Here is a 23781-nt window from a genome sequence, read left to right on the forward strand (position 1 = left end):
GTAATCATAATGGTAATGTATTTTGAAAAACTGCCATTGCGATCTATCATTTTGAGGGACTCCACTTGTATGTAGACGTCACAGCAGTCCAAGTGGGGATTGAAATGGTGTTTCACTCTTTACCGTGCGACTTCATTACTGTGGTATAAATCTGATCTGTTGTGCACATTATTTTCAGAACTACAGCGAGCACTGAGACTGCATACATGAGCTGCTGGTTGAGGCCCATTGCAAAGCCTGCTTTCCCCATCAGTGATGAGCCTCTGATCTCTGCCAACAAGCCTGTTCATCAGAATATGTTTAAAAATCTGGAACGTTTCAGTTTTTTCATTTATTCTAATAGATATCACTATGAAACTTCACTTACCCAGTCGATCACTTACATTAAGATAAGGATTTTACTATACTGTGTAATACTCAGAAGGTTTAGTGGATGTAGGATCAACTTGGAGATTTCGGGCTCGGAATGAAAAAAACTAACTAATTTGGAGAGTACGGTCTTTAAAGATGTGTTTTGTAACAGACTCAACAAGTAAATATTGTTTTTTTTTAAAAAAGATCATCGTGAAACTTAGATTAAATCAATTGGTTGGTGAAATGTTATGTTTACATATGCAAATTAGGCATTATCTAATAGAAACTTTTGGTAAATTTAAGAGAAATCAACAGACTTACATAGACAAAGTAGTAAAGTAAACACCTAAATGTGTATAAATCATGTTTTCTTTCAAGTAGCCTAATAGAAGACATGTTATGGAAGAAAAATAGCCCCAATGTTTTGTATTCTTTTTGAGTGTTTTGAATGACTCCTTTTATACCATAAAAAAAAAGTTGAAATGAAATGCCTTTTCTTCAAAGAGAATATAAAATTAAAGTCAGAGAGCGCTGGAAAGAAAACACCTTTGACCTATTTTACATAATAAAGCCCTTTTTTCTTGACATTTACTTATTCATATTTTCTCTTGGTCCATTGTTACTAAAAGGGCATCACTATTGTCTTTCTCCACGAGAGAGAACCATTGAGCTCCAGTTGAATAATGCAGAGAAGGACAAGATGAGACTTCTCAGTGTGGAAAGCATCATGACATACAGGTTCACTCCTGCTGAGATTATTCTCCGTCTTCTTTAGTCACTTTCGGGTTCATATAATTTGTTACAGACTACAACTTTGTTACAACTACATTTTACTTCTTTTTTATGTCATCCCTCGAGAATTAATAGAAAATCAAAAATATCTCAAATACCTCATTTAGACAGCTACACCTTGAGGACCTTAATTCTGTGTGATTCTTGACAAAAGAAGAATTTAATTAAATAATTTTTTTTGTATATGCCAGTGGTGGAATGTAACAAAGTATTTTTACTTTGTTACTGTACTTAAGTAAATTTTTACGTATCTGTACTTTAAGTAAAAAGTACATATTTTTTACTTTTACTCCGTTACATTTTGCAGCAATTATCTATCTTACATTTCTACGATATGTGTTGTTATTCATTACATTTAATGAACACAGTTTCCCCCAAAATGTTACCTTCACAAAAATAGGGATTGCGTCACTGTTTTGGAAGTTTAAACCAATCAGGTGGCTCTATCAGCTCCAATGACAGCAGGGTGTGCAGCAGCACTAGCGGGAGCATTGCTTGTTTTGCTTAAACATTCGACAGACAGCCTGACTAACAAACAACTTTTCAACATGGATCCAAAGTCAGCCTCATCTGAGCCCTCGCAAATGAGCCACCCTTAGCCCTATTTAAAAAACATGTTTGATTTCAAATTAAATAAAATATTTAAGCTGTAAAATGTTGTCTTCGTTGGTTTGGCTTAATGGTATTAACTTTGCAGATAAACCTTGGTAGATAACTTGTCATCGGCAGAATTAAAAGATAGAGTGTAAAAAGTATTACAGAGGGTAAGCACAATAAGTACACCAACCTTTCCAATAAACAAATGTTGTTGCTTATAATTATTACTAGTAGTGACTTCTGTAGAGGCATAAGTATTACCATTAACTATATCTGCATTCTTTATCAAAATGGTACAGCCATAGACATTGAGAGACAACCCATTGCGTGGGTACTTTTACTTTTAATACTTGAAGTAAATTTAAAAGTAAGTACTTTTTACTTTAGTAGGATTGTTGACGTAGTACTTTTACTTTTATTATCCTGGGTACTTGTACTTTTACTTAAGTACTAAACTTTAGTACTCCTCCATCTCTGGTGTGGACGCTCACCTGAGTAGTGTCCAAGAGTTGTGAAGACAGGCAGAGAAGTGACAACATGAGAGCGTAAGAACATCACTAAAGATCTCTGTTATTATCTCCAACCAGCCAGCAGGCATACTGCTCCGCCATCTTTTAGACACTCTGTCATGGCTATAAATAGCATCAGCTAGCATTGACTAACCAACTCAAAAAGGGTGAAGGGATCTGTGCGATGTGCCAGAAGATGTTTCCATGTGGTCTGGGTTACACGTCAGCGTGATCATTGATACTGTGTTTGTGTCTCGGTAGCATAGCACCAGTACGTGGCCCTTTGCTGTAGGATCATAACTCTTTGCCTCTTTATGATATTTGTTTCAATGTTGTGTATTGTATGTACTTGCATACATGCTACTTCTACAAAGGTAGAATCAAAGGAATTGGTCCAATCACACTACATCCACACTAAACCGGAAAGCACACAGTGTCCTTCATAGCCCACGGCCTGTTTTTCAAGATTCTTTCAAGACTGAATACATATGAAATTATTTTGGAAACTGTATATAGTTGATAATTTTGTCAGATGATTTCCTGATTATGAAATAGCGACAATTAACAGTATAATGCTTGTCCTACAAGTCAAGCCCAAATATAGTTAGGATTATTGAAATAGGGTCACAGCACCCAAACAGGAGTCAGTGAGAGACACAACTCTGTGTGTGTCTTGGGGACGGTGCATGGCCCCGTACGTTACACACTTTACTTTACGTGCCTTACTTTACTGCAACTGATGTGATCCAATTACGAGCTGGTCTGGCTTTTTGATATTATCAGGAAATATCTTTAAATGCCAATAATACAATACTACAAATGTCAAACCTGTCAAGTTCAGTGTTTCGCAATGAATTCTGCAATCAATAAGTATAATTGTTGTATGTATTATAAATTACTGGATCAAATGTTTCAGTACTAACATGAAGGTATTATTAACAAGTCTGCATTTTGTGCATGAAATATTATTAATTATTAATAATATTTCATGCACATTATTAATTATTAATTCACGTTGTATAATGAACAATGTCAGTTGAGGACTACTGCCTAATCTAATTGTTCTACTTGTGTATAATGTTTAATGTATTCTGATACGTGTGAGTTCATTATTCATGCTCTGTCTTGGTTATTGTCCATTGACTGAACACGTGCAATGCAATTCACACATCAGCTTGTTCCATTATCCAACTTTCATAATGAAAATTGAGTCAAAGAGGTCGAATCAGAAACAGAGACAGATCGACTTCAAAGTAAAAGTTTCACATTTTCAAACCCGTCGGCTCCAGTGATCATCCATATTCACACCGACGGGCAATTTAGGGTCCAATTAACCTGTCAGGCAATCTTGTTTTATACAGGTCAGGGGATTATATTGTAAAAAATAAATGTATTTATTCATTTATTTTATTTGAAGTAAAATAGTTAAGTGTGAACAGTAAATAAAGTGACATTGTAAGGGAGACTGTGGCTCAGTGGTGAGCGGGGTCGTCCTTCAATCAGGTGATCAGTGTTTTGATCCCTGGCTCTGCTTTGGTTTCCAACTAATTTGAACTGATTTGGCTAATTTAACTCTCAAAACTAAGATAGGATTAGGATAATGTAAGATTAAGATAATATAAAGATAAGTAATATAATAAAAACATGAAAAACGACTGTCAGGCAGGGAAGACAAGCTGCTTCTTATTTCCTGAAAATCTAAAGTTTTGGAGCTATAGTGAAGGCTTTCACCTAATATGATGATGTTTGTCTCTTCCAGGTTACACACTTTGTATATTAATGTTTGTGTTGATGTAACTGAAAAGGTGGATCACTAATAATAGTAAATCAATGTATTAATTTTCTTTTTCAAACAACACCAATGGTGATGATGGTGTTTGATGTTGGCTGCCATGCTGAACCCTCCAGTAAACATGTCCTATTTTTTCAGTTTGAGAAACGTCACAGCACCCACAACCACAGAGAATAACATCACAACACCAGAGCAGTGGAAATAAAGCCATGTAGGAGAGAAACCAATTCAAAAGCACTGATATCGAAAGTCAGGGGTCAAACCAAAAAATGTCAAAAATATTTTGCAATGATTAGAGAAATGTGCATTGCCCAGTAATGCATGTGTATAGTAATGCTTTCTATTGATGCTAATGTGAGCGAGCATCTGAGAACACTATAAAACTGATTGATTGGTAAATGTTCAGTAAATCCCAAATTGAAATATCGCCATTAACTCTGTACTGCCAGTTTAACCTGAGCATTTTGTTTTATTGTATGTATAGATCGTGAAAGCAAGACAAACAAATGAGTGTCTGCAGATATTTTTTTCGTGTTTATCAGAATTTAGTGAACTATTTTATTTTATTTTATTTTTTTGGTTAAAAAATGGTTTACTAAAAAAAGAAAAGAAAGTTTCAAATTTTGGTATTAAATTTAAAGGAGCAATATACGACTTTCAGAGCATTAACACAGCAAAAGCTACAGTATATGTCTACCTGAGCCAGAGTAAAGTAATGTTCCCTCTCCCAAGCTTCTCCTTGATTTTTCTGCATGTTCACATATGTCAGCATGTCCAACTAAACTGGCTAGCTCATGGTTGCTGCTCTGCTCTGATCTCATACGACAGTTAAAGCTGTTAAAGCTACCAGCGGCGGTATCGTTGAAGCGTTGCCTCCCACTGGTTCTCCCTCAGACAAACAATGTCAGCTCCGTTAGCTTGTTTGCTATAGTTTATACTGTTAGGCTGGGTTGCACCAACAACGATTAACTCTTAAGCTAGGTTTAAACCAAGTTTGTCTTTTAATCCAGTTGCACCAAACTTTAAACCTAGTTTAACCTTAGTTTAAAATTAATCCTGGGTAAATCTAACCCTTTGGTAATCTTGGTTTAATTCTCATTTAAATCAAGATTAAAATCAAATCTGTTGCACCAGTTATTTTAAACCTAGACTAAACCAGGATTAGCAGTTATATTTAAACCACCCCTGGAGGAGGTTTATCTCCAGTTTATTGATAACATGGCTGCATATCTTTGCTGGATGGAGTTAGAGGAAAGAGTTCCTCGCAGGAAAATTAGTGATAAGTTAAACCCAATTGAATTTTATGACAACAGCGAGTTTTCACAGCGTAAAGATTCACAAAGAAGTCTGTCATAAACCTCAATGGAAAGGTTGGACCAGCAATCAAGCATGGAAGTGAGAGGAACGTTGCCGTGCCAACACTTCTCCAGCTCCTAGTAGCTTAGTGACTTTATGCTACAGGGTTAGTTTAGGAAAAAGATTGCAGTTCCTTAGGGTTATTTAGTTCCGTATTTGTTAAACGTACATTGTGAATTTGTTTACATTTCGTCGGAATCCATCATGGCGGACATTGAACATAAACTAATCCTGTTTTAACCCTAGTTTAAACTGGTTTAACTAATCCAGGGTTAAAGTTAAGATGTGCAACACATCTCTGATTAAATATAAACCAGTTTAAACCTAGATTTACTAACCCTAGTTTAACTCTAAACCAGGATTAATTAAATCCTTGTTGGTGCAACCCAGCCTTAGCGTTGTAGAAGCTAAGAGGCAGCCATGTTGAGAGCCGCTGAGAGGCAATCGTAATGCTCCAAATCTCTTACCGTAAACCTTTATGTTTTCATTTGAAATTCTGTTTGCAGTCAACACAATTAGACTGGCTTCGGTCAATGTTGTGAAATATTGCTTTCATTATTTTCGTTAATTGCTTTTGTTTTTACAGCTCTGCATGCAAACACACACTGCTCACGAAGGCTGGTCCTTACTCGCACTATCACTGAAACAGCACAATTTCCTGCCTTGTCTAGATTGTGTGTGTTGTGTATTGGCTGTGATGCGAGTGTAGCGGAGATGTACCAAAAGTTCAAATTTGAAGAAAAAACTAAATTTCAAAGTCTCTGAATTGGAGCAATCTACTCGTAGGAGTCGGTTCTTACACACTCTTTGTAGCTATACCTACAATAAGTAATGCAACGTAATTTATAACCTACTTAATAAATACATAACATAGTCATGGACCTCAAACTAATTTTAGGTCACATACTGCCCAATTTGATCTCAAGTGGGCCGGACTAGTAAAATCATAGTATAATTACGCATACATAACGACAATATTTCTCTATGTTTAAATGCTGGACTCTCCTCTGCAGATTCCAGTTCACGAGAATATCTTATGGACAGGGGCAAAAAAAAGAGAAAAGTTTTAACATGTATCTTTTTACGCTGTTTACATAAAGACATACATGTTTTATGTTTGAACTTCCTGGGATCAGACTTATACAAAGAGCAGTGAAAAATTGGCCTGAAAAATGTACAAAATCATCTTTTTTTCTATTTTCTCATAAGTCAGAAGTAGCACCTTTGTGCTTTCCAGTATACACTTTATTATGTTACTTTTAAAGCTGGAAATAAGCTATTTCTTCCCACAGAAATGTGTATATTTTGACTGCACGGCATCATTATGAATAACTTCATAATCTTTGTTTTTCCCGCGTAATGAGACAGAAACGTTGTGTGTTCTCAATGATTTCATCCCAGAGTTTGACAAAGCTGATCGTCATACTTCTTCTCAGGAAGTGTTCCTCTTCAAGCAGACTAAGTCTTTGTTCATTTATCCCACTTCATTTTAGAGGGTTTAACCTGTTGAGCATCGGAGAGAAGAAGAGGAGCAGGAGTAGTAGGGAGGGAGTGAGGGAGGGAGATGAAGTTTGGTTCTCAATGGAACCGCTGGACCTCAAATCTTGGATCCGTACTGTCCCGGATTTCAATCTGAAAGAAGGAACAGAGAAGAGAGATGGCGTCAGGATGGCTGCAGCAACATCTTAGCCAAGAGAAACTAATAGAAGAAATGTGCCAGATCAGGACAGAGAGAGGAGACAGGGGCACACAGGAGGGAAGGCCTGGGACCCGTTCATGCCCTGTGTGCTTTACATCTTCTTTTAGAGATGCTTCTTTAAATACACTGCTGACTTCAAGGAGTCAAAAGTACATTTGATTTTGAGGAGGGGAAAGTGCACACACAGAAATAGTTGTGAGTTACATAAGTTGATGATATGAACAACACAAGGCTTTTATTTGTATATTTACTGGGGACTTAACCACCTGTTAACTTGTGTGTTTTCATTTTTTATCAAAAGAAAAATGATCCAATTCATTGTGTGTGTGTGTGTGTGTGTTGTGTTGTGTGTTTTGTTTTTATGTACCTGTCATTCCCGTACAATTTTGCAACATTGTTGATAAATTCAAGCACCGACACCTGTCTATAGCCTCTGTCTATTCTAGCTGCAACTTGGCTGCAGACACAATAATCATAGCTCTGCCTGTGTGGTTCCTTATCACAACTGATGATGGTGACCAAAAGAGTCTTTGATCATATGCTTCTTAGCCTTGCAATTAATTTTGGAATAGAGAGTAACTTTTGATGCTGATGGTTCCAGAATGTGAGGATCACATTTATGAAAATTCTGAGTCTGACAGACGTTGAAGAAGAGGATGAAATTGAGCATCAGCTAGTGCCAAAATGAAGACAAGCACCAGGACCTGTCAGCAACTGGAAAGTGAAGAAATATGGATGATATGACCTCAAGGTTCACTGATCTCAGGGTTCTGTGCTCTAACATCAGGATTCTCTGACCTAAAGGTTTTATGTTCTCATCACAGAGCACAGAACACTGGTCCATCCAGTGAATAGCAGTGAAGGTGTTTCAGTTCTCTGACACTTTTCACTACAAATAGTGTTTCAAGTGACTGTGTTAACTGGTGTCTCTCGGCCGAAAGCCTTGTGGTTGCTTTTACTGATGGCAACTGTGGAACACAAGAGCAGAAAACCTTTTATTTTACCTCATCAATTTTAAATGATTACTCCTCTGTTTGTGTATTGTACACCATTCATGTATGTTTTCTACAAGCACACGGACGCATTCACCTAAAAGTCACCAGAGGACTCAGCTCACTTTTACTAAGTGAGCTGAGTCCTCTGGTGACTTTTAGTTGAATGACGTGACACCGGCGTGTTGCACAGAGGAACAGAAGCCTTCCACTTGCTGTTTTTAATGTAGGTTACTAAAAAGAAGAAAATGCTGCTCATCCCATTTTAGTTTGTAGTTTGTTGATGATTTTGGATGATTCTTCTTGCTATGTCTGCTGATCTAATCCATTTGGCTGCAGATGGAAGTGGGAGAGGTGGTAGAAGAGCTCTGACATATGAGTCAGTGCGAGCCGGCGAGATGAAAAACAAACATAAAGAAATATTGTAACGCGATGGGCTTGAAAGGTCACACCTTTAATACATATTCTCCAACATTTTCCAGTCTCTCCTTTCAACAACTCCTTCTTCTTCAGCATTATCATAGAGAGTGTTTCATTTTTCTATTTGGTTAAAATGAATAACCTCAAAATGTCTTTTTTTTATCTCATGTTGTTTTGATTTGACATGAATTCCAATTCCAAATGATATATTCAAGACAAAAAAATCATGGTATTAGTTTATCTGTGAATTTGTGTATTTTAATTTTGGTAGAATATTGATGTTCTAATGGAATATTAGTATTCATTTCACGTCCGCCGTATTGCATTTAGTGCTTTCCTCCGAGCTGCCTGCCAATGCTGTCTGAAGTTAGTGAATGAAGGGATGTCATAAGTGTTGTACGTGTCTTTAAGCAAGTTGTGGATGGTGTCTGAGTTCTCGTCCCTCCTCTTGTGGCCGATAGATTGAGAGGTTTTCTGAGCTCAGTTCAGCTCATCAACATTGGGAAGCAATGTTTCATCTCAACATCAGTGGCATAAAACACAACATCTTCTTGTGTTACAAGGGAGTAAATCCAACACAAAGACGACGTTAGGAGAGGTTAGCTAAGGGATTACAGTGCATTGCCCTTTGAAATGGAGAGGACAACCAAAAGAGGGAATTCATGCGCATGCAGGGGTGACATGCTGCAGAGATGGATCGACACGTCATATCAACTCATGGAAAAACTGCTTGATCTTACTCTGTCCATTCGTAGAGAGGAGCCGAGATGGAGCTAAAGGGAGGAAGCAGTTATAGAATAAGATCACCAAGGTTGATTTATTTTCATATACGTCTGTTTAAAGGAAGTTGACTCAGTGTGTCACGTTCTCACTAGTTGACACTGGGAGCTGAACTGGTGGTTTCACTCATCAATTGGTACAGGTGGGGATAACATCCCTCAATTGTTCAGGGCAGATTCAAACCTACAACCTCAAAATCACGAGCCCACTTTCATGAAATCCAAGCTACGATCACCCCCGTAAGCTAATACTCAAGGTTGGGAGAAATTGTAAAAACAAAAGACTTCTAATGTAAGGACACCAGGGATGTGATATGATAAAGTTGCTCATTGACATGGACCAAATGGTTGTTTACAGTGTTCAGTCTTCCACATGTTTGAGCTTTGGTCCCTCTCTGGCTGACCCAGCTGACTTCCTGTCAACTCCCTACACACATGAAAATACAAAACAAATTAATTCTGCTTTGATGCTTTGTTTTAGGAGAAATTACTAAAACATACATTACTTGTGATTGTCTTCTTCTAAGTATCGCGGATGTGAGCAGAAAAATACGGAGGCTTCTTCTTGTAAAATACTGAGAGGTGGAGAAGGTTTTCTTTGTACTCTGGTCTTTTAACTATTCATTTTTCATACACAGCGGCACCCAGCTGCTCAAGTCACGTTTGTGTTTGTGGGACTTTATCTTTGTACATCAGCTTGGCGTGTAATTAGGAAGTTTGTCCTCTCTTCCTTTGATGCTGACATACACACAGAGAAGCTGGAGGGCCTGCTGTATGCAGTAAACGCACTCCTCAGCAAAAGCCCTTCCTCGACTTGACGTCTCCTCTCGCAGTAGAGCTTGCATGCATGGCACCCGAGGACGTTTCCTACAACATGCCACCACCTTTTGTTTTCCTGCTAATTCCTTCTTTTGTTCTACCCCTCTGACTCAGCGCAGCTCTTTTAGCCTCCTATCCAAATGGGATATATCACTTCACCCTCTAATGGTCTCTAATGTGACCAAACATCACTTGTCTCATGAGGAGTTGTGTAAGTTATCTAACCTGACGCCAGGTCGCTTTAGCTGAGGGGAGTCTGCACTAACTGGGATATTTTTAATAGTGAAAGTTATGCACGCAGCATTATTATTCAGGTGATGGCATGAGACACATAAACACCCTCCATACATAACAGAAAATATACAGTGAAAGGTTCAGATACACACTGTAGCATGCATCACCAACCATGACACCACACACTCAAAGCACAACACCAACATCAATGAGAACCTACCCTTGACACAGCAAAATCTGTAAAAAAGACAAAAAGAGTAAGATTAGTATTTTTTATTTTATCTGAAAGCTGAATGTCATTTGAATTACTACAAAGGCTACAGTGCACACATAAACTATTTATAGTATGTCTCTGCACGTAACCACCTAATGCAACCACCATAACGATGAAACGTAACAAGGAACCATGATAACGCAACGTGATGATGCAACTTGACAAAACAACGGGACAGAGTAACAGCATAATCTGATAACGTAAGTTAACATTGCGACACTGCAGCGCAACAACGTAACTTAACTACTGTAAAGAAACAACAACCTCCTTTAGCCGTGCTTTGCAGAAATGCACAAACAACAAATGCAAATATTTTTGCATTGAGAGAGGCAGACATAAACAGACGGAGACATATGCAGTAAGCGGAAACCACAGTATCAGATATCTCTCATCACACCGGTCATACACGAACAAACTAGGACCAACATCTACTATAAAACACCAGCTATAAAGATAAACTGCACAGCTGAAGAATACATTGTATTCAAAGCTTACATTAAAAAAAACCCAACAGACTTAAAACAAACCAGGTAATTGCATCAATCAAACAATTTTCCTTCAGTAACAGGAAAAATACACACAGTGCTAAAATAATCCTTATTTTTTTGATTTAATTGATAAATACTACATGCTATTGAAATAATCTAGTTTAAAATGTTTGTGTAGATCAAACCAAACCACGGGTCCAGAAAATGTTAGCTTGATTTTGGTCAAATATATGACACATGCAAATAAATTAATGAAGACACAATTTCACCTTTGACAACACACTGTTCAAATGGTTTAAAAACAAATTAATAAAAATATGTGTTTGTTTTACTTGAACCGTTATGCAGACGGTTTCCGCCCGCCAGTATCGTTATCATTGTCGACTAGACTCAGAATAGATGACAGCATTTCCAATGCACAGTGCTTTCCCCTTCCCACCCTTGTTGTCAGCCTTCAGCTCTTCCTGCAGGAATTCACTCTTTCGGTTGCCGAGCACGAAGGCCAGGAAGGAGAGGATAAGGGCGTCCAAGATGCCGATGATGGCCAGGATGTAGGCCCAGCGCACCGAGCAGTTACCCAGGGTGTACCGCCCGGTGTCCTCCCCGCACATGTCCCGGATCACCTCTGAGTCCCAGCCGTTTGGGAAGACCATACAGCCGATCACCAGACACACGGCTGGACCACAGAGAGTATGAGGAGCAAGGAGACAGAGGGCGGAGGGGACGGGAGCAGTCGGAAGAAAGATTGATGAATGTTTGAGGACAGTGGCAGGATGGGTACCGTGGTCACACGCAGAGCAGTGTAATGGTATTTGGATTTTGAGTCAGGCAGTGTGTGTGTAATAAATGAGCAAAGCGATGGGTCAAGGTGACAGGGTTATGTTCCATTGAAAAGCAACACGGGGGAGAAAATCAATACAGTGGGAGGATCGAGGTGTAGAACAGAGTAAGACGGAAAGTAAGGGCAATGAAACAGGAGGGAGAGGCAGGTTTTTTGAGAAAATAGGTTTATGTGTAAAACAGCAGGCAAGTAGAGGCAAAGTGAGAGAAAATAGGGGAGGAAAGAAAGAGAACACAGAATATTATTTTTCCATTTCACTCTGAGTTGAAAGGGTAGTGGCAGGAGGACATTACTCTTTCAACGAGGCTTATTGCCGTCGCTTCTCTCTGTGAAAAGAGCGATCTTTTCCGCTATCGACTATCAAAGAAATAACCACTACTTCTGCTTTACACTTCATACTGTGCCGTGTTCACACCAAATGCGGTCCAAATTTGACGCACAACAACATTTCATGCAAAATCAATGCACAGACGCGATAGGTTGCGAAAAAAAAAAAAAAAATTCAGCTGGGAGGTGTGTTTGAGGCGTTTCAGGTGGCGCGAACAGCGAGTTTGCTGCGGGGCAAACAGAGCGTTGGTCCAGGCACGAATTCACATAAGTTGAAATATCCCAACTCTGGCGAAAAAATCTTGTGACGCAAAGTTGCGTTAGCCAATCAGCATTGAGAAGCTCGTCCGCTATTACCGCCGTCCTGCCGTTGCTAAATCAAACTGCCTCTGGTCCCCCTGAAGTAGCGCTGATAGCGGCCGTCATTCAGACGGTGTTGTGGGACGACAGATAATACGAACCCAGACACGATGGAGTTTGATGTTCCGACTTTTGTGGAATTGACACAACAAGTATTAAACAGAACTAGTGGTTATTTCCATGGTAGATGGCGGATACGGTAACGTAACACCAGACGCAGTCCCTGAGTCGGTGAAATTCACTGAACTGTGTGCGTCTACAGATGGTGTTATGAACCCTAACAGGAGGGCGTTTAATTTTTCAATGTGTTTGTGACTTCCACAACAAGTACAAAGCAGAAGTAGCGGTTATTTCTTCGATGGTCGATAGCGGAAAAGATTGCTCTTTTCACAGAGAGGCGACAAGCCACACCCCCTTTGTTTGGCACGAACACCCTTTTTTCCCTAGCACGAGTAAACTGAAGCGGCAAACGCTGCCATTGTTTAATCAAACTTCTGCCGGTCCCCCTGAAGTAGCACTGATAGCCCCCGTCATTCAGACGCTGTTGTGGGACTACGGATAATATTATGAACGCAGACACGATGGAGTTTGATGTTCCGACGTTTGTGGACTTGTAATGGTTATTTCAGTGGTGTGCCATCAGGGCCAGCTAGGCCTTCTCTGCTTTTTATAATTAAAAGTTATATCTATTTTATAATGTAATTGTTTTTCACAAATACTCTACATGTATATAATTAATTTTGTCTCTTGTCTCCTGTCTGTGCTCCTGCTGCCTTGCTTTCTATTTCTGTAGCCGGCTCGCTTGTCAGCTTGACACACGCTCCTTCACACTCTTTGTCCAATCACATCTCATCTTCACTCATGCCAGAGTGAAGACGATCACAGAAAAAACTCAAGTTATATATTTTAGTGTTTCCTGATTCACCATCTGGTTAAAAATAATTGTTAATTGTAGGTCCGAAAACAAAAGGACCACAAACTATTTTCTTCAAAGATGTGATCTGTTGTTTTCCTCAATAACTTTTATTATGTATGTAAGAGAGCTGGAGAGAGAAAACACTTTTTACAACGTGTATGGTTATTTTAAAATGTCAAAATTAGAATTTCAAAACATGCCGACATAATTAATTAATCAATAAGATGCATTGTGCTGGTAATTGATCCTGCGTACCAGCCTTCCATTCATCAGTACGGTGTTTAAATCATTGACTGTATTTACCCAAAAATTCCCCAAATTACGGGACCCAGAAATTACAGAACTCAGACATTCTGGTACCCTGAGATTCTGTAACCCAAAATACAGACATTCCAGAAGCTGGACACTCCAGAATCCGGACCTTCCAGAACCCATAAATTGCTGAACCTGGAAATTCCGGAACCCGGACATTACAAAACCCGGACATTCCTAAACACCGAGATTCTAGACCCAGACATTCTGGATCTCATAAATTCCGAAAACCGTAATTTCCCAGAGATTCTGGATCCTGGAACATGGACATTCCGCAGGATTCCGGCATGTCCGTCGAAAGTTTTTTTTTATCCTGTTCTGTGGAGTGTGTGTGTGTGTGTGTAAATATGTGTGCATACTCCCATAAGACCCGAGTAGAACCCGGATGTGTAGAAGGTCCAGCTGTGACCAGGCTGGCCCTAACAGATGGGTCCCTGAATGCCTCAGACTGTAGGTCTCAGCTGCTTCCTCGAAATCCTTACAGTCTCTAAGAGGGAGCTGCAGGGGTTCTGACTAGTTTTCCAATCATTTTAAGCGCTTTGACAGAGCTTATAGTTAGGGCTGGCTCAGGTTAGCCCTGCTCCAGCCCCTAGATATGCTGCTATAGACCTAGACTGCTGGGGGCATTTTAGGATACTGAGCTGAGCTCCCTTTCCTCCTCTTCTTTCTTTTCTTTTCTCATCTCCCCTCTCCTTTCTTCTCTCCTTCTGGATAAGTTATTGTCTTTCAATGCACATTACTAACTCTACTCCTTTCGGGAGCCTCTGTGCTTCCTTGCCTTAAGTTTCCATGGACCGTGGCTGTCTGGAGTTAGACCTGCCCCCCTCCTCCACATGGATCGTGGCTGTCTGGAGTTGGACCTGCCCCCCCACCATGGACGATGGCTGTCTGGAGCTGGTCCTGCATGCTACGATGGACTGTGGCTGGATTGTGGTCCATGCCTACCACTCACTCATTATATAAATGTTTTTGTCATATTCATGTAATGTGCTGCAACTCTGTTACGTTGTTCATTCTGGTCACATGACATCTATTGCTTCTGTCCACCCTGGGAGAGGGATCCTCTCCCAGGGTTGCTCTCCCTCAGGTTTCTTCCCCTGGTGAACCAGGTGAACTGTGATGTCCGGTTGAGATGAAGATTTCCTCAGGTGAAGGTAGATGGTGAGATGAATGAAAATGGGGTGAGTGATGGCATGCAGGACGGTTGATGGAATACACCTCTGGTTCCAACGAAGAAGCTATAAAAAAAAACAGCCTATGCACATGTGCAGGACAATAGTTCACTACTAGTACAACTCATTCAACTGGGCCTGCGACCGCATGGCTATAAACATCACACACAATATAGCAACTAATTAGCAAACATACATAACTCAATGCATTCAATTACAATCATTACACTTTCATAAATGTTTTTTGTATCCCGTTCAGATTTATCCTGACTGGTTTTAGTAGAATACACAATTTACTTCAACATATCATCGAGCATTCCTGCTAACGAAGCTAACACACAACGGTAAAAGCATTTAACGTCAACCAACTCACCAGGATATGAAATGTTCAAAGTTCTAAGTATATCTGGGCGAAACTGCAGCTCTTCAATGACTCGTCGTTCAACATTCAATTTAAAGTTACTAACTTTTTTCTGTCGGAATCAAACTAATCTTTTTCTCCTCATAACTCCTCATGACTCCTACCGTACTGAAATGCAGACGATAAGAAAAAACAAAGATCCTCTATTAAGAGATGGATTATCACTTCTATCAATCTCTGTGCATGAAGTAACAAAGCTTGTATATTACGGAAAAGATTGACTCTCCAAGCTGTTTTCTGTGTACAGAGAAAAACGGCTGCGTGACAACCTGTCGACCTCACTTAAGGGGACAGTAACATAGTTTAAGACATAATAATTAAAATCCCAGATTAAATTATTCTGGTTACATCATCATTTACCCATTCACACCCATTCAAAGACTGATGGCAGAGGTTACCATGCAAGGTGCCTAGCTTTTTATTCACACTAATTCCTACACTGCAGTAACACAGAAATGTGGGTTTAAGTGTCTTGTCCAAAGGCACATCAACATGGACTAGCGGAGCTGGGGATCAAACTGCTAATCCACTGATTGATCCACAAACTTGCTCTGGAACTTTATAGACTATGGACTCCAGTAAATATTCAAATGATTCACAATGCACTATCAAGTTGGAGATGGGCATAAATGTGTTATATCAGAAGAACATATCAGAGCACATGCTAAAGACAACAAAATAGCATTTTGTTTTGCAGAGCACAGTAAGAATGCTCAATCATCACATCAGCATTTTCCTACAGTTAATTGAAGTCTGATATCTAGTAGGTCATCAACTGTTTGGGTGACCCAGTCACATCTCTAAGTACATGTGTGACCCAAAACATTAAGGATGCTTTGACATCTGATCACTTACACATTCAAAGGTCAGGACCACGTAAGGCATTATCCTTTAATAAGCAATAATACACAAATGTGTCCTGGATTACATTGACGGACCACCTACTGAACTGACGTGTGGGTTTATGAATAGGTGTAGTAGCGCACTGGAATGACGCCGAAGCACCTAGAGAATATTCTCTGTTTGCATAATCCAGATCGGATTTTAAATAATTAAGCATTTGAAGTGAGTTACTAGACATGTCGTTCAAGTGAGCCAATGAAAACAAATGGTCAAAGATATCATACCGACATTTAAGGTGTGTGCATTGGTTCATGACATTCAATTCAAATTAATTTAGTTTATTTTGTGTACAATCAGAAATACAGAATTTGCCTCGGAAGGCTTTACAATTTGTACACATAACATCCCTGTCCCAGGACTTCACATCGGATCAGGAAAACTTAAGACATCAACTCAACATCAACATTCCTAGTTGTAATTTGGCTGTGGTGCGTTGCTGCATGTCATCCCTCTTTCTCATGTTTCCTTTCACCACTGTAAACTATAAAAGTAAGGGCAAAATAATATAAAATATAATATATACAAGATAAAAAGTAATGCTAAAAAGTGATCCTTGTAATAAGCGTTAGTTAAAAGGTTTATAACCTCATTGTCCTTATGCGTCCTTAATAGATGCTTATTAACATTATGCGTCCTTAATAGATGCTTATTAACATTATGATGTTTTGATAAGACCATGTACGTTTTAAAAATAGCATGTTTATTGTCAAATATTCATTCTACTCTCCTTCAGCTCTGGTTTGGTCTCCAAAAGAGAACAACAACCAGCTCTTCAGCCCTAAATGCTTCACTATGTTAATCAACTAACGTTTGGCAGCGTGGTGCTGAAGAGGTATGCTCTTTCCACTGAAAACAGCTGCCTGGAAACAGGGCCAATAAGAGCTGTGAGACTGAATCAAAAAGTATGTGGGCCCTAAAACAAAGAAGAAGAAAAACTATAAGCCTAAAGACAATACAATGCTCTGTAGTGCACATTATGTGTCAGTGGCACGTGATCTGCTGTTTTGCCGCCACCAACATGGAAACAATGTACTACTTGGTTAGGTTTAAGAAAGATAAGATTGTGGTTTAGCTGTAAATTATTTACGTAGTCCCCGCAATTTAAAACATGACTTCAAACGAGAGACAAACACTGGTCTCCTGACTAAACGTCCAGTGTAAACACTGACCACCTACCTGTGATTACAATTTGTGTTATACCTAGGAATTGGTGTCCACCATGACTTTCCACTGGCATTGTGTCCTCGGTGCCAACACTAATGTAGTATATAGTGGTTTGTTATGAGAAATGACACAAATTCTAACTGCTCTGCATTCTTCCAAATAGAAACTAAAATACACAATGGTTAAGGACACTAAATAAAAACAGGGCACGGACACAGGTGAGTGAATGTTTTCGCTGTTTGGTTCAGATTTTCAAACCTCCCTGCAGCACTGAACTATGTGAGGTTCGGGTAAGTGTTTCAAGCTTCTGAACTTGACTCTGTAATGCCAACAGACGTATTACAAGTCTGAAATATATTGCCTCTGTGTTTACATCACACTGAAAACATGGCATCCAGGTTCCTACAGTGTGCTTTAGGAGTATCCCTAACAGGTTTTATGTGATGTGAGTTAGTGTTCCCCATGGTTTTCCTTCAGTCCTGACCGGCTGTCAGAAGTGAACAAGACACACTCTTAATAATTCACAAAGCCTCATTTAAATCCGTTGCACCACCCAGAAGCTAACCCTTCTCCTCATGCATGCTAGAAATAATGAATTCAGGATTGTCTCCAAATAAGTTCCCTCATGTGAGAAAGAAACACTGTGTGTGTGTGTGTGTGTGTGTGTGTGTGTGTGTGTGTGTGTGTGTGTTTGTGTGTGTGTGTGTGTGTGTGTGTGGCATTCTAGATCAACACTGACATGATCCCTGGTAGCTTCTCTTCCAGTCCTTCTCCTGGCACACTGAGGGGTTTATTTCAGCCATTCACTCTACAGACTGACAACGGTGACCTCTACAACGGCATATTATGGCCATTGTAGGTGAACCTCAGAGTGTAAAACTGTGGTATAACCAGCTGTTGTCTGACCTTTTTGTCTTCTAAATTAATGTTATTATGGTTATTATGTACGGCTTCCAGGCGAGGTGCTATACCATAGATTTGCACCCTTCTTTTTCCTAGATAATGTTACATGGGGAACGACAAATCCAAGTTGAAATTGGATTTTAACTTACTAACTTACTGATTGTTGAGTTTTAGTTTTTTACGGCAATAAATAGTAAATTGGTTACCGAGAATCTTGGAAATGCACTGGTATTGGTATTGGTTACTAAATCCCTGGCTTGGTGACTATACAGTGTAGTGGTGGCTTTTCAGCATCCAGCATTCACACTGCAATTTCTTCTTCATAATACTATGCTAATACCCTTTAATAATACCCTTTACTATGCACACATCCTCTGAAGATGTCAACGCTGTTGTGTAGATTCTTCCAGCTGATTTGAACATTCCCATGTGTGCTACTTAAAGCCTTAATGACTAAACATCAGCAGTACATTTGTTTTCCTCCAATAAATGTTCACAGATGTAAACCGATTAAAAAATATGATAAGAAATGTGTCATGAAACATATAAATGAGATGCATGTTGGCCCAGCTAACACGCTGCTGCCTGATGAACGGAGCTGACAGCAGACGTGCACGCACTGTACATTTGTATACTTCAAACATTATTTTCCATTTGTTCAATAAATCTGCAGAACATCAATGGGATTATTAACATTGGTATTTTTGGGAGTGCAGGGATGTAAAAAAAAATTCAAACTGCTCTCGAAGTAGCAAGCATCTTAAAATAGGCCATTACATTTGTATCTAGACTGTCTTTACGTAATGTTAGGATCTGCTGCGTCCAGTGAACTGTGTCTAAGACAGCAGACACAGAAAACGGCTCACTCATGTGTCATCATCTGCATCGGACCCAAACACCAGATTAGACGTCACAAATAGCTCAGGTCACTTCGGAATGCTCATCAGAGCAGAGGAGCCATTCTGAACCAGATCTTAGACTACTTCACTTTTTCCGCATTACAATTATGGTAATTTATGGCCATTGCAAAAAAAACCTGGCGACGGCAAAATTAGTGCACCTGTGGCACTCAAGTGTCAGTCCACAAACCAATATGTGACATCACCACAACAACGTCCACTTCTTATTTACAGTCTATGGCCTTAGCCCACAAAAAGATCAATCCGCCCTTTTTAAAATTAATCCCTTTTAAAGACCTGCAAGGGCTCAAAGTACATTCTGATCCCTCAATATCTTAAGAAGCCTTCAGTTTGAGCATTCATTCATAGAACTTATCTCCACCACATTATTTAGCACTGACCCAGCAAATCACCTCCGGGACCTATCTTTTATAGATCACTGAGCCCACAGCTGAGTTTGTGCACCATTTAGAAAAAGTCCCAAACAGGACACGGTTTGTTTGCCAGTTAAAGGGAAAAAGACAAGACAGGAAAAACAGCATTCATGGATGATTCCTTACTTCTGAATTATCTAAGCGTGAAGGGAGGCTTTCTGGAACACTGACGCCTCTCATTTACTAAGTAAGATTGTGTTCCCCTATAATACATGACAGACTGGTGCAATGAAGTAAAGAAGAAAGAAGTTTGTGGAGATGACAAAGGGATAGGTTGGTAGGAGGTGATAGGGAGGGATGGGGAGATGTGGATATATAAATTGTTTAAATGTATAAATCATTTGCTAAATAAAAAGGAATAAACCGGACAAATCCAATTAGAAATCAGCTTCTTCCAGAGAATGTTAAATGCAACCTATGTGGCAGAGACAACTCACAGCAGGCATTAGCTAACAGCACGCCTGAACGTTACTTGGTCATTTTTTACTGCAGAATTAATTTAATTGATATTTTACTGCATTCGCTTTACCAAACTTCAGAACACAGATTATCGTCGCTATGCATTAAAGGATGCTCGGCCTGACCTCCTTATACCGATGTATTGGAAATATACTCTCCTCCTAATCATTTATCAATCAACAACATTTAGCTGCACATATTGTGTACAGCAGGGGTGTCCAAAGTTTTTGCAAACAGGGCCAAATTTGTTAAGGTAAAGATGCCCAGGGGCCAATAGTTCCTTCTGACATTTTTTTAACCACAAAAGTTATATGAAAATACACACTTTCACTGTCACAATTACCTTTATTTTTCGAATGGGAATATAACCAAATATAATATAATGTAACCAATTCTGCCTTTCATTCAGTCAGATAACAATGAACAAATAGTATAGAATACCTATACGTTGCCTTGGGAACATTTTAAACAGGAGTTTAAAATAATGCAAAGTGGTCTGTGGGGCCCCCCACCCTCCCGGGCCAATCACATAGCAGCAGCGTGCTTGTTAAGCCTATAGTTCTGCGTCAAGTTGACCAAGGGACCGCGTCGCTCTGCAATTCACCGCCATGCCGCCAGGGGTGTGTGGCTGTATGCTTTCAGTGGTTATAGAGTTGGAGCTCATCAAAATTGAAGAGTAAATGCTTATATTGCAAATGTTGTTACGCAGGCGACAGAGAAGACGTTTGCGGAGGTGGTCTGTACGACCACTAAAAAAAAAAAGCAACTGCCGGAAATTACGTTCTGAGCGGACCAATCACAGCGCTTGCGGTCTGCGTCAACGTGACGCGTAGTTAAGCCTAGTTTATGCTACGCGAGTTAAGCCTAGTTTATACTTCTGCGTCAGGTCGACGCAGACCACTACGCCGTAGCCTGACGTGCACCTCCAAAAAATCCTAACTGCGCGTCGCGTAGTTACGATTTTTTTTCTGCCAATGGCAGAAATTATTCGAGAAGGGTTTGCGGCACAGATGCAGAGCCAGATGACATTAGAATTGTGCGGCCACCGTGTGGTTAAAGAAGGAATTACATATTTAACGTTTTAGGATTTATTTATTCTGACAGAGCTGGCGGGCTAGAAATAATACATTATAAGATTGAAGCAGCGGGCCGTGATTGGCTCGCGTGCTGGACTTTGGACACCCCTGGTGTGAAGCCTTGGTTCGCTTTGTCATTGCTTCTCAATGGAATTCCACGTATAACGTTAGCTATACCCTCACATCCTGTTTGTCTGGGAGGAATCCCAGGAGTGTCTCACTCGGTGACTATTGCTGATTTTTGAGTTATGCTAAAAAAAAAAACTTTCACTCCCCCTCTCCTCCAGCTCTTCATTTCTTATTCTGTTCATGTGTCTCTTTGCGTTCACCTCTCTTTGTTTGCTTGCCTCTCTCTCTACTATTAACAATTATTTTATTTTTTTAATTTAAAAACCATGCTTCAATCTGCTACCATTGATGAGTCTTTATTCCAACATCCCTCTCTAATCGGTTTAGCTGCGTCTATCTGACAGCTTATTGCACCTCCTAATACTGTTACATACACAATGCAGCCTTTACATGGAGTTTGTTCCAGTCTCATACGGCTGAACGAACGTGCTGAGTGGGGATACATTACTGGAATGCATGTGCAGATTACACATAATGCAGGCTAATCTTGGAGGCAGATATGGCAACCAAAATAGAAGCTGTGATCTTTGATGCAACACTGCTGAAGGCAGTTTATTATCATAACTCCTTAGAATTAAACTCTGACATATTATTTCAACCAGCCTGATGCAAAAGAACAGAGTGTCAGAATATATATATATATATATATATATATATATATATATATATATATATATATATATATATATATATATATACATATATACATATATATATATATATATATATATATATATATATATATATATATATATATATATATATATATATATATATATATCCGACAAGGCTTCAAAACTTTGTCATGTTACAAAATGTCTTGTGACACAGCGGAATAATGACTGAAGACTGAAATATTATTGTTTCAGTTGAGCATGCAGGTCAGAAAACTCTCAAGGGCTGTTCCGGAATGTCTCACATGACTTCCAGATCATTTTTTGAGGGACTTTGCTCTTATCTTTGCGTGATAAAGTCCCAAGATAGGTGAGATGTGCCACTTTTTCTTCTCCTCAAGGTGTCTCTTAAACAAAAGGTGTTTGCAAGAGACCCCTATGTCATAGTGTCTCCCATCCTTACCGCATAACAGCTGCATCCAAGCGCAGGTCTTGTATACTGAGGCGGTGTTGCAGAAGAAGAAGAGAATGAAGCAGCCGATGCAGCCGAGGATGAGCAGCATGGACAGCAGCATGAAGACAGAAGCCACCTTGAAGGATTCTGACGGGATCAAGCTGAATTCGGAGAAGCTGCCCTGGCACGAGAGCTCGCGGTCGGAGTTCCCGATGCCCACACAGTAGTGGAACAAGCCAAAGTAGCCAGCTTGAGGGGTGCTGATGCTGTCTCCGATCCAGTAGGGCTGGTTGAAGACCACCACGTTGATAATGGCCAAGCAGATGGTGAAGATGGCCCACAGGACCCCGATGGCCCTGGAGTTGCGCATATAGTTGTCATGGTAGATATTGGAGGCTTCCTGCAATGACAGCATTTCTCTCACCCCCTCTTCACCTCAACCCGCACAGCCTCAACCTGATGTTCCCTCTTTTCCTAATAATACTTTTATCCCACTCTATCTGTAGAAAGGTATGCGATGATATAGAAAAAAAGAAAGAAAACCTCTGCAACAAATGTCCAAATGGTCCATCTGACTTGTCCCCCCTCCTTTCTCCTCTTTGTTGCTTAACTCGATTATGCACCCTTATGGTGTATTCTCACATCCAAATGCTCCCTCTCCCCTGCTCCTCCTGCCCCATCCCCATCCCTGAACGAAGATCAGTCAATCAATTCAGAGGTGAAACTTGATTCAAAAGACAGGGGGAAATGCACCTCGTCTCCCCTCTCCTTCGCTGCTCTCAGCGCGTAAAGACACAACGGGGCCGACAGCCGAGCTCACAGAACACAACGGTTGGTGAGCGGCATTGTCTGCGCTCAGCAATTCACCTCCGCGGCCGCTCCTCTGCCGTTCAGACCGGAGACTTTCCCCGAAATAATGATGATGGTTGTGAGGATGATGATGATGAAGATGATGATGAATCCTTAGCAAACGGACAAAACAAATCCAGAAGAAATGAGCGGTGGCACTGATTCACGTTTGACATGCTCCACGTGTAAACATGCAACTTGGAAAAAAATACGCAACGTTTGACGCGACGAGGGTCCGACAGTGTATGAAAAAACGTATGAAAGCATAAACATCAGTCCTGGAGCTCTGCGCAGCCCGAAAGCCTCATGACTGTGGTTCTGGATGCTCTCTCTCTCTCTCTCTCTCTCTCTCTCTCTCTCTCTCTCTCTCTCTCTCTCTCTCTCTCTCTCTCTCTCTCTCTCTCTCTCTCTCTCTCTCTCGGCGCACAGCCGAGGAACTACAG

General features: G+C 40.0%; 1 protein-coding gene across 1 annotated transcript; it reads right to left on the reverse strand.

Annotated features, from left to right (window-relative positions):
• Window positions 1-5732: 5732 nt before the first annotated feature.
• On the reverse strand, window positions 5733-22949 carry lhfpl4a (LHFPL tetraspan subfamily member 4a). Its single transcript, XM_068595164.1, has 5 exons — window positions 22499-22949; window positions 11545-11781; window positions 10564-10580; window positions 9252-9284; window positions 5733-7032 (listed from the first exon to the last, which is right to left on the reverse strand). Exons 1-5 carry the CDS (start codon window positions 22902-22904, stop codon window positions 6979-6981), a joined length of 747 nt encoding a protein of 248 aa, XP_068451265.1. The 5' UTR covers window positions 22905-22949; the 3' UTR covers window positions 5733-6978.
• Window positions 22950-23781: the final 832 nt, after the last annotated feature.

Source organism: Clinocottus analis, unplaced genomic scaffold (assembly GCF_023055335.1).
Source record: "Clinocottus analis isolate CAN_PGR_092001 unplaced genomic scaffold, fCliAna1.0.p SCAF_3, whole genome shotgun sequence".
In the NCBI taxonomy this organism is placed as follows: Eukaryota; Metazoa; Chordata; class Actinopteri; order Perciformes; family Cottidae; genus Clinocottus; species Clinocottus analis.

Excerpts from the sequence above, each read along its gene's own strand:
- lhfpl4a (XM_068595164.1), bottom strand. The coding sequence starts at position 22,904 with ATGCTGTCATTGCAGGAAGCCTCCAATATCTACCATGACAACTATATG. Across the intron at positions 11,782-22,498 it reads TTGGATGCAGCTGTTATGCG|CCGTGTGTCTGGTGATCGGC; the intron begins GTAAGGATGGGA and ends TCTGTGGTCCAG. Across the intron at positions 7,033-9,251 it reads CCTCTCTACGAATGGACAGA|ATTGAAATCCGGGACAGTAC; the intron begins GTAAGATCAAGC and ends TCCTTCTTTCAG.